The 15,890-nt window shown below is 44.8% G+C and overlaps 1 protein-coding gene across 1 annotated transcript in view; it reads right to left on the bottom strand.

Moving 5' to 3' along the window:
• ENDOD1 (endonuclease domain containing 1) overlaps positions 1-11,995 on the bottom strand; it is a 43,001-nt gene extending 31,006 nt beyond the window's left edge. The window contains exon 1 of the mRNA XM_024255737.3: positions 11,554-11,995. Within this exon, the coding sequence (XP_024111505.2) occupies positions 11,554-11,853 (300 nt within the window). The 5' untranslated portion in view covers positions 11,854-11,995. The remainder of the gene's footprint in view (positions 1-11,553) is intronic.
• Positions 11,996-15,890: the final 3,895 nt, after the last annotated feature.

Here is a 15,890-nt window from a genome sequence, read left to right as displayed (position 1 = left end):
TGTGTCTCTAGGTGTTATGGAAATTTCTGGAATGTTACATAAATACACTCAAATTGTAAAGACTGGGTATCTTTCAGAAGTGGGAGCTTTTCTTTATACAGTTCTGAAATGCTAAAAAAAATTTTCACCATGAGCATATGTTACTTTTATAATCTTAAAAAACTAAGTATTGTAAATAACAACCACTATCACCGAGACAATAAAAAGGTTAGTTGAAAACTGTCTGTACGTCTAGATCTAGGCTGCTGTGCCATAATAAGAACAGGACTGCACAGCTTGCACATTTTACTGCCACTGCTCAATCCATATTTGCCAAGTGCTTACTGTTCAACAACACTTTTTTGATCACAAACTAAGGGCTGGAATTACGCTAGACCAGGTTTTGGCATACTCCAGCTCATGAGCCAAATCCAGCCCACCACCTGTTTTCATAAATTAAGTTTTCTTGGAACATAGCCATACTCATTCATTTATGTATTGTCTGTGGCTGTTCTGTGCTAAAATAGCATAGTTGAATAGTAACAACAGAGACAATATGGCCCACAAAGCCCGAAATATTTACTATTTAGCCCTTCACAGATCAAGTTTGCTGTCTTTGTGTTAGACAACCAGGATTCAATGGTGAGCACCAATAGTCCTGGCCCCTGCCTTCAGGGAACTTAGAATCTAGATGGGTGCCACTCAATTAGTCACACAAATGAATGTATAATTGCAACTTATTAGCAAAGAAAGGTGTGTTTGGTGCTACTAGAGAGTATCATGGGCAGTTGACCTACTTGGGAATATCATGGAAGGCAAAAAAAAAAAAAAAAAAAAAACACCCAGCAGGTACAAAGATCTATGATAGGAGAGAACACGGACATTTTAAAAAGAAAAAAAAAAAAAGTAGGCTGGGCATGGTGGCTCACACCTGTAACCCAGCACTTTGGAAGGCCGATACAGGAGGATCACTTGAACTCAGAAATTTGAGACCAGCCTGGGCAACATGGCAAAACCCCAACTCTACAAAAAGAAAAAAAATACATAAAATTAGCCAGACGTGGTGGCGCATGCCTGTGGTCTACTCGGGATGCTGAGGTGGGAGGATCGCTGGAGCCCAGGAGGCAGAGGCTGCAGTGAGCTGAGATCGCGCCACTGCACCCAAGCCTGGGCAATAGAGCAAGAGCCCGTCTCAAAAAATAATAATAATAAAAACCAGAAAGAAGCCAAAGTGGCCAGAGTTAAAGACCTGCAAGTTGAGTGAAACCAGATAAGGTTGGAAAGGGAAGGGGCACAGACTATGCAGGATAAGGAGCTGTGTAGAGTATGATAAGGAGCTGTGTCCTTATCTGAAGAGCAATGGGGAGTCCTGAAGGGTTTCCAAAGAGGCCTTCAGAGTAGAGAAAGGCTAGAGGAGAACCAGGTGGATGGGTTAACCAGTAAGGAAGCTGTCTTGCAGAGACTTAGGTAGATGATGGGAACTTGGGCCCCAGAGTTCAGATAAGTCTGTGCAGGACTCGTACAGGAGGGAAGTCTGTCCACTAAGGAGCAGAAAGTAAGGTCATCAACCACCCCAAACACCTCATGTCTATGAAGGAGATGTATCTGGTTCTATGATGGATACTATGGCTCTAGATACAACGGAGATATCCAAGAATGAGAATAAAAGTTTTTTATGGTTCACACACTTGGCTTTCCTTTCCCCGTGTTTCTGTGTTTCCTGAGACCATAGTGGATGCCCAATCTTTCAGAAACATCAACAGTAGCCATTTCATTATGGGGTTCCTATTTAACCATTCATCCTGGTCCATTTAATCAACAAAGTTGACTTGGATCAATTCCTTCCCTTAGTTATAAACACTAAGATAACAGCAAGCAGATTTCCTGAAACCAATGCTGCCATCTCACAAACATAGAGGGAAGGCACATTTATCAAGCTGTGATCAAGTCGATATAGGGACAAATGCAACAACTTGCAAAGGTGAAGGACTTTAGCTTACTAAACAGTCATAAAGGAGAAAGGAATTCTGGCACGTTCAAGGAGGTATATGTTCTGAGTTAGAGCAAAGTCCCTCCTCTTGTCCCAAAGTAGGACTTACCACATTACTGGGTTATTAAGTTTAAGTGCTCTGCTGGTCTTCCTTCCTGGGAGCCAAGCTGGCTGCAGAGAAGGCGCTCCTGAACAGACTAGGGCTGGATGATGGCTGTGTGGGTCTGCCACCTCTGCTCAACAAGTGGAGCTCTGGAGGGTGTAGTTGGCCTGGGCACCTCCTTCCCACCCCTAGGGACAGCTGGCATTGAGACAGGAGATGGGCTCTCCTCAGGCTCATGCACCACATCCAATCCAACAGCCTGTCTGGCAGCAATGTCTCCATACTCCCAGAGATGCAAGACCCTATCCCCTACCCTCTTATCTCTGCTACTCACTGAGATGCAGGGGACAAAATCTGTTGCTCAACAGAGTTAACACAGTTTTTGGGTGATCCATTTTTCCCAGCTCTAACCTGGTGCCTTATGGAAAATGTCTGCTTGCATAAGGATCACAGGAAGAGCTCAAGATGGATCAGTATAGAACAAGACTGTACAAGGGGGCAGAGCACCCTCAGCCCAATGCAGTACTTGCAATAACCCCACCCTTCCTATAGCCCAAAGGCACACCCTGGAAGTCGTGAGCCTCTGATATTCATGGGCGTGTGACTGCCAGAGCTAGAAACACACCCTCTATAAAATCCTGGTAAATGAACACGTGAACTTTTAAAAGACAAACTTCATTCAAGAGCATTCAATAGGAGCTCACCCAACACATCAACAGGTTTGTAACAGAAGCAGTCCATGTGTGCTCTGGTGTCAGACAGCTCAGGTTCAAACCCCAGCCCCACCTCTTCTTAGCTGTGTAAACATACAATAGTAGTTTAACCTCTCTGGGCCTGTTTCCTCCTCTAAGAAGGATAATAATAGTACCTATTTCTGATGGTGCTGAGGATTACATGAAATTACGTGTGAAAAGAAAAACACTAGAAAAGTGCCTCCTGCTACATGATAAGCATCCAATGAGCTCTAGACTGTACTTACTTGAAGGCCAACTGAATACCTGAAGGTATCTTGCACTCAGAGTGTCCAAAACTGAGTACCTTTTCCTCCTACAGCTGTATCAAAGTATAACTGATATACAAAGAATTGTGCATATTTAATGTGATGAATTAAATGTGCAATAAATATGTAATAACTCATCACATAATTAATGTGCTGGGTTTGAATGTATGCAAATATGCATGATACAATCACAACAACCAAGGAGAGAGACATGTCCAACACCTCCCATACTTTCCTTGTGTCCTTTTGTTTGTTTTGTGTGTGTATTAAGAAAACTTAATATGAAATCTACTCTCTTAACAAATTTTGAAGTGCACAATACAATATCGTCGACTATAGGCACTACATTGTACAGCAGATCTCTAGAACTGATTTATCCCATATAACTGAAACTTTATACCCATTAAACAACAGCTCCTCATCTTCCCCACCCCTCAGCCCCTGGTAGCCACTACAGGTTGAGCATCTCAGATCTGAAAATCCAAAATCCAATATGTTCCAAAATCCAAAGCTTTTTGAGTACTGACATGACACTCAAAGGAAATGCTCATTAAAGCATTTCAGATTTCAGATTTCCAGATTTGGGAGGTTCAGCCACTAATTCCAAAATCCAAAAAAAAATCCTCAAACTGAAACACTTCTGGTCCCAAGCATTTCAGATTAGGGATACTCAACCAGTATTATATTCTTGCTCTTATGAACAAAAGCGAGTTCTTGATATGGCCCCCAAACAGCCCCTCCTTTTGTATCTTTGTCTTATTCATGGCAACTCCATTCTTCTGATCATTCAGGCCCAGACCCTTGGAGTCATCTCTTCCCTTTCTCGCACTCCAAAGGCTATGAGCTCTTTCTTCACAATATATCCAGAATATACAGTGCTATCATCTTGATCCAAGATACTACTGTCTCTTGTCAGATCACTGAAACCTCCTAACTGGTTTCTTTGCTTCTGCCCTTAACACCACATGTCTATTCTCAATGCAGCAGCCAAAATGGTCCTATTTAAATGTAAGCCAGATCACATCGAAGCTCTCTGCTCAGAATCCTGCACAATTGCTTCCCATTTCACACACAGTAAAACCCCAATATTTTACAAATAGCTCAGAAGAATCTAAATGATCTGCCCTCTCCTTCCCCACTTCTCTGCCCTCATCTCCTGCTACTCTCTTCATTTACTCTTCTCTAGCCAAACCAGCCTCTTAGTTCTTCCTCAGCACACTCATGCCTCCGGGCCTTTGCAATTACCATTCCCTTTACCCAGAACGTTTTCCCCCTAGATGCCTGCATAATTGGCTTTCTTACTTCTTTCATGTTTGTACCCAAAAGTCATCTCCTCAGTGATCTCTTCCCTGGATGGAAACCTTGTTTTAAACTTCACCTTTTCCTTGATATCTCATAGCCTCCTTCCTTACTTTTTCTCCTTAACAATTATCACTGTCTAATATGCCTTTTTTTTTTTTTTTTTTTGAGACAGGGTCTTACTCTGTCCCCCAGACTGGAGTGCAGTGGCATGATCTCAGCTCACCACAGCCTCTACCTCCCAGGCCCAGATGTTCCTCCCACCTTAGCCTCCATGAGTAGTTGGGACTACAGGTGCATGCCAGCACACCTGGCTGATTTTTGTAGAGATGGGGTTTTGCCATGTTGCCCAGGCTGGTCTCGAACTCTTAGGCTCAAATGATCAGACCGCCTTGGCCTCCCAAAGTACTGGGGTTATAGGCGTGAGCCACCGCGCTTGGGGCTTTGTCTTTTATTTATGTATTTTATAATCTATATTCTCTATTAGATATAAACCCTATGAGAGTAGGTATTTTTGTCTGTTTGGTTCACTGCTCTCTTTTCAGGGCTTAGAATAGTGCCTGACACATAGCAGATGCTCAATAAAGATTTGTTGACTAAAATGAATTGACAGAGGGCTCAGGGCCTTCTTAAAGCATTAGGTGTCCCTGCCAACTGGAAGTCAATAAAAACTAAAGACCAATCAGCCCTTAAAGTATAAGTCAACTGAAACATGTAATTACATTTATATTTTCAAATAATATTTCAGCCATCTGTTTATTCTACAAAGTAAAATGTACCCATATTTTCAGCTTTGATTAAAAATACAAAATACCCTCTGTTTGACCTTTTGATTGAGCCACACTTCTGTTCAGCACTAGGTCAATGAAGCATGACTGGAATACTAAACAGTGCTTCTATTCTTGGTTCAGCCTATGAGTCAGTTTCTTTTTTATTTCTCCTTCCTTTCAGTGGCCAAATAGATATATCGACAGACAATGAATTATTGCTATGATAGATGTCAAGTTTCACGAAAATGAAAGGGTAAGTCACCACTCAGAAGATATAACATGCATCTCAAATGAGGAAATTTGGGAAAAAAAAAAAAAAGCTTTCTTGACTAACAGTAATTCTAGAAGACACACCAGATAACTGAAAACAAATGCTACCGGCAAATAAGAGGATTTACTTTCTAAAATTTTCACTTTCAGAGCTGAGAGTTTAAAAGGAAGAGAAACTTTATGCCCAAAGAATAAAATCTCAATTCCCCAAGGAAAGCGCCATTCAATCACCATGAATCACCAGTAACGGAGCTAAAAGAAATCTGAAGCTGGCATTTACAGAATGGTATGTTAATAGTGAAACCATAAACCATCCAAAGAACTGGATTAAAAATAAAATAACAAGTCTAGTCAGCCAGTTTGGATTCTGGAGAGAAAAAACTAACATTTTAGTTAGAAAACAGTGTGATAGAGAAGAAAGAGAGTTAAGAGCTTTGGATTTGGGCACTCATAAACTCCTGTCCAGGTTTTGCCATCTAGAAGCTGTGTGACCTTCGATAAGTTACTTAACCACTCTGAACCTCAGTTTCCTAAACTATAAAATACAGGTCATAATACCTAGAGTTGTTATAGAGATGAGATGAGTTAGAATGTGAAGACCTTTGACATGGTAAGGGATCAATAAATGATAGTTCCTTGCCTAGACTGTCCAGATATAAGTCTAAACTGAAAGAATAGTGTAGGGAATTGTCACTACTGGACTGCTTCAGGACAAATGTCCCTGAAATATTCCACCAACATAGGTAAATACCTTAACTTCCTGAGAATGGCCTGCAAAACAAAAGGAAACAATAAATCCAAAGATGAAGAAAAAGCCAGAAGGGAAAAATTCAACAAAGGATAGCATGTGTGGCCCCTGTTTTGCTGTGTGCATCACAGTAAGGAAGAAATTGTGAGTGACTGCTTTTGGAACCATCCCCTGGGTCAGGCACTTCCCAGTCTTATCCAGTCTCAGCACAATAGACTGGAATGCCATTGCTCACTGTTTTCTGACAACACACTTCTTGGTTTCCCAGGACAGAGAGGGTGGAGATGTCTTTGGTACCTGTTTGGTTTGTTTTTGCTTTTAATCACTCAAATCCACCCTCCATCCATTCATTCAATCTTCCACACATTTCGTCTCTCATCATGCATTTATGAAGCATCTGCTACGTGAATATGGGACATATACCAAGCATTTGAGAAGATACATGGATAGATATTTTACATTTTAGGAGAGATTTGTAGAATTGTAGGTGTCACCTATCTAATCCAACATTCCATTTGTGTGTGTGTGTGTGTGTGTGTGTGCACGCACGTGTGCCTAGCACCTACTGAAGTAATACCTTATATACATATTAATATTTACTAAGAGCTTACCATATTCCAGGTACCATGCCACATGCTCTCATGTGTTATCTTGTTTATTTGTCACAACCTCTCTATAAACACTGTTACGACCTTTAACGAACAGATCCAAAAAATGGGGCTGGAAGAATTTAAGGTCACATAGCTTGTAAATGGAAGAGCAGGGATATGAATTAAGTCTCTTAATTAAGGAGTAAGAATCAGGATTGTCCTGTTCACTGCATTCCTTACACAGAGATTTAAGTGTGTGATGGTCTATATATCTGTTCTCTGACACAATGAAAAGAAGGCTGAGGTTGGAACAAATTGAACAGTATTTCTGTTTCAGGTTGTATAAGCCACGGATGGAAATTATAAATCAAGGACTTAATCAAGGTTCTAATTTGAGACAACCGTTTGCATTTACTAAGATCTGAAATAAGACCTCACTGTGCCCTCCAGGAAAATGTTTTTGCAGTTAACCAGAATATCCCCTTCATTCCAGAGTAACTGACTAACTGACACTTCAGCAACCTTTATGCAGCCAAATAAGTGCTCCCACTTGTCCTATGACTGTCAGGAAATAGAAGTGGAGTAGAAATTAGAATTCTCACATAAAAGATGAAAATTAAAGTCCTAAGACCATTAACGCAGTGGATCCATTGTGAGATCAAAGAACCTCCATGGTGTATCAGAAGAGTAATCAGTAATGAGTTCGAAAACAAGCTGTGTGGCCCTAAACACCTCAGTTAACCTCTCTGAGCCAGTTTCCTCCTTTCTACAATGAAGAAGATAATATCTACCTCACAGTATTTTTGTAAGATTGAACAAATATACACTATTATGACTGAATATATAAATTATATATTATATAATTAATATGTACAATATATAATACATATTATATAATTTATATATTCAGTTCCTTCCATGTTTATAAAATGATAGAGCTTTATATGTTGGCTTCTGGCATAAATCAGAAATGCACTTTAGGAAGGCATCATTGGTATCTTATCTAAAAACTCTTCCATTAAGTGGAAAGGAGTCAACAAACTAAAAGGTTTGAGGCTTCCTGCACTAAACCAGAATCCAGTTCTCAGGTTTCTGGAGTCTTGACTAGAACTCCTCCAAACCATCTCCTGTAGGCAGAGCAGAGATCAAAATCATTTGGGATAGTTTCAAAGGCCAAAGCTAAGACTGATGGAGTGGCTGCAGAGCAGGGTTCCAGCTCTGCATAGGGAGCATGTTTGTAACAGTTGCTGCTGGCCAGCCATGCTGCAAGCTTCTGAAACAGGAAGCGCTCCACTGAGAAAACTGAAGCAGAACATCTCACCTGCTCCTGCCTGATTGATCTTCCCAACATCAAATTATTTTATTCAACACTTATCGCGTGCTTTCTATAAGCTGGGCACTAGGAAAAGAATGAGTAAGATGCAATCATCATTCCTCAAGGGCTCAAGTTGGGGAGACAGATACATAAGCAGATAATTACAAAACAATATGGTAAGTATGAAAATAGAAAAACTATAAGAGCACTGAAGGGGTGGACCTAACTCAGGAGGTGGATACAGTTCAGGTGGGGAATTCTTTCTGGAGGAGGTGACACCTCAGCAGAGTCTTAAAGGATGGAGTAAGGGCAGGAAGTGAAGGATAAGATGGGGTCTGTGTAGAAAGGGAATTTGGGCAAAGGGAATCAGCATGAGCTAAGAAACAGACATCACAAACAGTCTGGTTTATGAGAGGAACTCCAGGCAGCTGGATAATGCTAGAACATAAAATATGAGGGTGGGGCATGGTGAGAGATTAGATTGGAGCTGGAGACAGGAGCTAGGCTATGGAGGGCCTGTAAACTGCATTCTGCAGTGTGAACTTTGTCCTGTAGGGGTTGGGCAGGCAACACTTTACAGATTTTAAGCACAAGAGTGACTAAGTTTCTGTGATCTTTGACTTAGGAGATTCTTTTCAAAGGGAAACTGCAGTGTGGCCTCAAAAGCTGCTGAACTGGGCTTTGGGAATTCAGTGTCACTGCTGCCCTGCCTGACTCATCACTGGAGGCAAGCACTGAGTTCCTTTGGTCTCCTGCCTCTTCCTCCCCTGTGTGTGGGGGCCTCTTGGTAACACTGACCTCATAAAAAGGTGATGTGGGCACAAGGAGACTCAGCATTATAAAATGCTTGGAAGCAACCAAGGGTACACATTGAGCTCTGAGCATCTTTCTGCAGTGGGGATCTTGGCTGGGAGGCAGGGCCTCAGGGAGCAGGCAGCAGTGGGGGCAGGTTTGCTGCAGTGCACTCCAGGCCCAGCTGCACCTCACACCTCCTCCTCCCTCCCTCTCTCCCAATACTCTCTGGATCCTGGCTGACTTGACTTGAGGTTGAGGGGGTTGGTGTGGGAGGCCAACTACCTTGCAGGGAAAAGCATCCTGCAGTGCTCAGCCACAGTGACCATTCTGACCTCTCAGCACAGCAGGAACTCAGGCCCTTTGTACTCTTCAGAACCGTTGTACATCTTACCTCTCAAGCTGCCATTTGTAACTATTTCCACCCTCCCTTCCCATCTTCTTTAATCTCCACAGTCCCCTTCCTCATTATCCCACCCAGGGTCTCCATGTTACCTGGTTCCCTGTACTTCTTTCTGTCAAACTATGCTCCTTTATGACTCACTCCTTCCCTAGCTGCATAAATGGCTCTGCCTCCCTAAGCCTTCCTTGGTGGCTCCTCCCCACCTGATCCCTCCCTTCCATGATTCCCTTTTATTCTGAGCAATTGAGTACATTAATCTATTTGTATTAGTTTACCTGTTCCAACTTCTTCACGCACAGATCCCTGAATCTGCCATGCCTTTCTCACTCATGATGTTTGTTCCCTCTGCTTGAAATGTCCTCCTCCTTGCCTCCCTTCTAAACTCTGCCTTACCTTTCCACGCACAGCACAAATGTCATCCTGACCCTAAGGCTTGCTTCCATCACCTCAAAGACAGATTAAATCTAATAGGACTTTGTTCACCCTTATTAAATTATGGTTTTTTGCTTACATCATAGCAACAGCTAGTACTTAGTACTCATGTGTCACACACCTGAGAACTTTATATATGGTAACTCATTAAATCTTCACACCACCCTATGCTATTATCTCCAATTTAACCTGCCCAAGTTCACAGCTAGTCAGTGGAGCAACTAGGATTTGAACCCACATAGCATGGCTCTAATCAAATACTACACCACCTCTCCACCCAGCAAACTCCACCTGCAGATCAGGTAGCCTTTGTTCCAGAACTGCACTCAGATCTCTTGGTATCCCAAATGTCTGGCACACAGCAGGAGATCACTAAATATGTTCTGAATTTAACTGAAATTTGTTTAGCATGCATTCCCATGATTTCCTCAGACGTATGTTCTGTCTCCCCAAGCTGTCCATGAGATCAAGGGGAAAGGACTAGCTCATTTGTTTTCTTCGCAGGCACACAATCACAATGCAAGATGAGAGGTGGGGAACACCCTGTGAGCTCTAGGGGTGCAGCTGGTGGAAAACTAATTTTGGATTTAAATGTGTCTTGTGTGTGCAACTGACAACGTCTTTTTCACATGCCTGATCTCAACAAGTGTTATCAACAGTTGAGGTAGGTGGAAGGATGTGAGGAAGATAAGAAAACTAGGTGCAGATTGTTTGAGACCTGGCCAAGACCTCAGAGCTAGAAATATCTGAATGAGATACAACCCACAGCCTCTGAATAAAGCACCTGAAAGCCAGCCTCCTGTCCACTGGTGTGGTCCTGGGCAGCTGTGGCCGTCAGGAAAGGGAGAGCGGTAGGTCAGCTCCTCCGCCAGCAGCCTGGGCAGGGGTGGGAGGCTGGTGAGAGGGCAAAGGGGAGTCTGGCAGGGTGTTCTAGAGAGGAGGCCAACTGAGCAGAGGTATTAAGAGCAGGCCAGCAGGTTCGGAAGACTCTGAGGGCTTCTCAAGTGTTTGGTCACCTTTACCAGATGGGACAGAACACCATGAGAGGTTGACATGATTTCCTAGTGGTATGATAATATAGATATGAAGAGTCAGGAAAAACTGGCTTATCTTTCCATCAGTTGGAGGTAGTCAATGTTTCCCTATCATTTTTAAGTACCCCATTGCGTTTCTAAAAATCTGTATCTTTATTTCATTGTTCTAATTCAACACAACCGCAGATCGAATTTACTCAATGCCGTGTGTAGAGGAAGGATTTTCAGGCTAGGATGAGCTCTGCAAAAGAGAAGCTTTACTTAGTAGAAAAGGCAGTGAATTTCTGGACAAAGACCTGCCCCATCTTACTAACTGGGTAGTCTTCCGTAAGTCTCTTCAACACCCTGGGTTAATCTCCTCTTCTGTAAAATGGGCATGAAAATGCCCACCTACCCACCTCCAAATGAGCGCTATGGCAATAACTTGCACGAAGGCCTGTGAGCGCCCCGCCTCGGCTTTCTGCGGATCTGAACACTCTCCAGGGTCTCTGTATCAAGCTCTTCACCATTCAGGAATGAAACACTGCGGATGTCTGCTCAGAAATGTAGGGAGAACCTCCTCCCACAGGGAACCTCCCGCCCCTGCAGCTCACGAAGTGAAGGCTCGCAGATCGCCAGGCTCTTATCGTAGCCTCGACAGGGGGCGAGGCAGGCTAAACTCCGGGGACGCAACAGGGTGGATCTGGAACCCAGGTTTCTTGGCCCAAGGCACCGAAGGCGTAGGGATTGCTGTTCCCGGCCCGCCCCTCGCGGTAGCTGCCACTGGGGGCAAGTCCAGCGGCACGGTCCCCGGCGCGCGCAGCCCGGCTCGGGAACCACTTCGCTTACCTGAGGCTCCACCAGCCATCGCTGCTCGGCGCCACCGGGCGCAGGGCGCGGGGCGCGGAACGCCGAGTACACGGGGATGCGGTCCCGGGTGCTGTAGAGGGTGGCGAAGCGCTCAGCGCCCTCCGCGCGCTGACAGATCTTCACGTGGGAATCGGCCGCCAACCCCGCAGGCGGGGTACCGGCGTAGAAGAACTTGTCACATTCGCCAAAGCCGGCTTCCTCGTCGCCCACGAGCCGGCCTTCCAGCAGCCCAGCCAGGGCGAGGAGGCTGCCCAGCGCGAGCCAGCGCGCGGTGCCCATGGCGGCCTCTGCGAGCGCGGCGGGGCCGAGCGGCTGGGCTGCCGCGGCGCGAGCTCTGCAGGCTGGTCCTGGAGCGCGCTACGCAGCCGAGCAGGGTAGGGAAGGGAAGTCGCAACCTAAGCGCGGCGCTCTGCGGAGCCGGGCGGGGCGGCCCAGGCGGCGGGGGCGGGTCCGCGTCCGGAGGCCGCGCCTCCCTCCCTGAAGATGGCTGAAGAGGCCTAGGGCCGGGCTCCGCGATGCTGACAACGTCCCCTGGGCTGCGCCCGAGACTGGAGACGCGGGTCACCTGCCGCCGTGCCGCCTGGTCTCAGCAGTCCGCGGGGACGCGCGCTACCAAGAGTGGAGAATCCGAGTGGGGCGGGCCTAGTCCCGGGGCTGGGAAGAGATAGTCGCATGGACTGGGCGCCAAGAAGCCTGCCGATCGCGCGCGCCCCACGGCCGCCCTGGGGATGCAGAGGGGTGGCGTGAGATGCTCGCGGAGCTGCGGCTGGTTCGGAGTGGATGGGCAGAGTTCCCCTCTGAAATTTCATGAAGATCCGTCTCCCACTCTCCACCGAAGTACTCAACGGCCAGCACACGCATACAATTTTGATGCAGTTTTTTGTTTTTTGTTTTGCTTTTTTAGCTCACCAGAAACTCAGAGAGTAAAGAAATACTGTTAAAGGAAGTTCCTAAACTAGGCAGACAGTACAGCCCTGTGTGGTTTTCTCGGTGCAAGGGTTAGAAAAAAAACCGATACCAAGCAAGGAAGGAGGCCAGCCAAGTTCATTGGTCAACAGGTTGGCCAATTCTTTCCTTCATTTATCCCTCTGAATGCCTAGGTGCCAGCCTGAGATAGGCACTGGATTACCACAGGGGTAAACAAGAACAGGGCCCCTGCGGTCACAAAGGCAGCCTAGTGGGAAAGCTTGTCATTAACCGAGGAAACATGCTATTAAAGGGATAACTAAAAACTGAACACAGATCTGTGAGACCCTGACAGCTACAGGGGTTTAGGATGTAATCCGGGAAGGTTTGCCTGAAGAAGTGGCATCTGAGCTGAGACCTGGAGGATGACATTAACTAGGCAAGGAGGAAAACCATGTGCTGACTGGTCTCCCACAGAAGGGCACATGACGTATTGGAGGAATTTAAGGAAGGCTAGTGTGGGTATAGAGCAGAGAACGGCGTGGGGGATGATGGGAAGTGGGGCTAAAGGAGGAGGCAAGAGTCATATTACTCAGGGTATTATAGGCCAGAGGCCTTCAAACACTTTTTGAGAAGACCCATAATGAGAAAAGTTTCATGAAATAATTCTTATGCTTATGATTGGCATTGCAATTTCATATTTCTGTTCTACTTCACTTTTTTAAAAAAGTGCTGGTGTTGACCCACTAAATTTTTTCTGTGAGCCACTAATGGCTCATGACCTGCAGTTTGGAAAAATATTGTAAATCATGTTGAGGATTTTCATCTTTTAAAGGTGGTGACTCGATTCTTTTTGCTATCAGGGAAGAGACTGGTAGATTGAAGTGACACAGAATAAATGGGTGGCTCACACCTGTAACCCCAGCACTTTGGGAGGCTGAGGCAGGTGGGTCACCTGAGGTCGGGAGTTCGAGACCAGCCTGGCCAACATGCTGAAACCCGTCTCTACTAAAAACACAAAAAATTAGTTGGGTGTGGTGGCGGGCACCTGTAATCCCAGCTGCTTGGGAGGCTGAGGCAGGAGAATCACTTGAACCCGGGAGGCGGAGGTTGCAGTGAGCCAAAATCGTGCCACTGCACTCCAGCCTGGGCAACAGAGCCAGACTTTGTCTCAAAAAAAAAGGGGAAAAGAAAAGAAAAACACCCCACAATTTCCACAATCCAGATGAGAGATGGTAGTTTGGACTAGGATGGTAGGATGGTGGCAGCAGAGATAGGGTCAGGGCAGCTACCCAGGGCCAGGGCCTGTCCTCATCTTACGATGTCGTCTGTTTCCCCAGTGTGCCACTACAGGGACTGAGACCAGAGCCTGTTGATTCTTGCCTAAGCTGGCACGCCAGTGAGTCCTGAGGCAGATTTGAAAGAGGTCTCTCTGCTTCCCAAGCCTGGCCTTTTCTTTTAACTCACAGCACATCTGTAAGGTGAGCCCATAAAGAAGTAAGCTATTCAAGAGATTATACATTGGAACTTAAGAACAAATTTCTTACAGGTTTTAATTCTGGAAAATGTTGACTACGTTTGGTCCCAGAAATGAAACCAAAGTTTGTATCTTAGTTTTTTAAAAAAAGGAGGGGACACATTTAGTGTGATGTCATGGAAGAGGCTAGACTTGAAGTCCCCTTTGATCTGGATGATGACCCTGATCATCTGGTACTAGTATCTCAGTCATCTCATCCTTGTAGGCTTCAATCAAGTCTTCCCACAGGGACAATGCTGCTCCTGGGATGCTGGGAGGATTATAGGTTTTATAGGATTTTAAAAATATTTACATTATTTTATAAGGTTGAATATAGGGTTTCCCAATGTTGACTTATGATGTCTGCCATAAAGATATATAAACACAGTTGAACAACTAGAAATCAGTCCCTCTCTTCTCTGAGTTCTTTAAACATGTATCTGTTATGATACTTATCATGGTAGAGTGTTAATGATCCCTGTATCTGTCTTCTTTATTAAATCATGTACTCCTAGGGACAAAGGTGGTTGGTGGATCCCAGTGGCTACCACAAAATCTGGAGTGATTAGATGCCAAATATGATTATGTTGTATTTTAACAAATGCAGAAAGTATAATACAATACATCGTTGGCCTTTATGACTAAAGTATTTATAAGACTTTAATTCACTTTCTCAAAATTTCTTGATCCCTGCCCTCCACCTTTGATAAGCATAAATATCTCTGCCACTCAGTCCCTGTGGCAGACTTTAGTTTTTTCCCCAGCCCTCTCTCAGTGACTGACACACATATAACACTGAACATTTGTACATCCCACAGCCAGGATGATTTTATTTTCTTTAGTTTATAGTACAATAGATTTTTCTTCCATGTGCTTGCCTTCCACAGATAAAATATTACTTTTGCAAATTACAAATGTTCTCACCCCAAGATTCTGGAACAAACTACAAGGTAGGAATGCCTTGATCTAATTAAAACATTTGCTAACTGCTGATTTTAGGGGAAAACTGTCTTTAGCAGCATCTGTATGTGTAAAACATGTAGGTCCATCTATAATTCACTGATGTCTCTACATTTGGTCACTGACTCTCTTCTCACAGGGAAAGAGGTTTCAAACCAGATCCTCTTAGGTCTCTGCACTGAGACCCAGCCAAAGCTAACATCGTTCCATAGCCTTCAGCAAAGGCTTGAGGATGAAAAGTAATGGCTGATGTGGAATAAAACATTTGACATGCACTTCTGTGGTTTGGTTGGTTCTGTCCAAAGTTATTTAAAAATATGAGCCCAACTAGACACTGTTTTCCCCTGCCTCACTGCTCTGGTGATAATTGCATCGCTACCATCACACCTCTGACCAAGCCATCCTAATTTGTCATGCCCAGTTTTTATCCTGTCATCCTTTCTAATCCACTCTCCAGCTGGGATGACTTCCTAACATAAATCTGATGATGTCACCCTACCCTTACAGCACTTAATCACTCTCCATTTGCCTTGGGATGCAGCCTGACATACTAGCTGACTTCCATGACCCCAGAGACCTGGCCTTTCCCTCTCAGGCCTCATCTCTCTCCACTCCTACCTTGCCCACACACTCAGCTTCTTGTGTTTCCATGAATGCACAATCTTCTCTCTTTTGTTTTGTTTTTGAGACAGGGTCTCTCTCTGTCACCCAGGCTGGAGTGCAATGGTGCAATCACAGCTCACTGCAGCCTCAACGTCATGGGTTCAATCAATCGTCTCACCTCACCCTCCTTAGTAGCTGCAGCTACAAGTGTGTGCCACCACATCGGCTAATTTTTGTGTTGTTTGTAAAGACAGCATTTTGCTATATTGCCCAGGCTGGTCTGGAACTCGTGAGCTCAAGCGATCCATCTGCCTTGGCCTTCCAAAGTGCT

The sequence above is a fragment of the Pongo abelii genome, chromosome 9, assembly GCF_028885655.2.
Source record: "Pongo abelii isolate AG06213 chromosome 9, NHGRI_mPonAbe1-v2.0_pri, whole genome shotgun sequence".
Lineage (NCBI taxonomy): Eukaryota > Metazoa > Chordata > Mammalia > Primates > Hominidae > Pongo > Pongo abelii.
The sequence above is the reverse complement of the archived record's forward strand: the minus strand, read 5'-3'. Positions and strand labels throughout refer to the sequence as shown.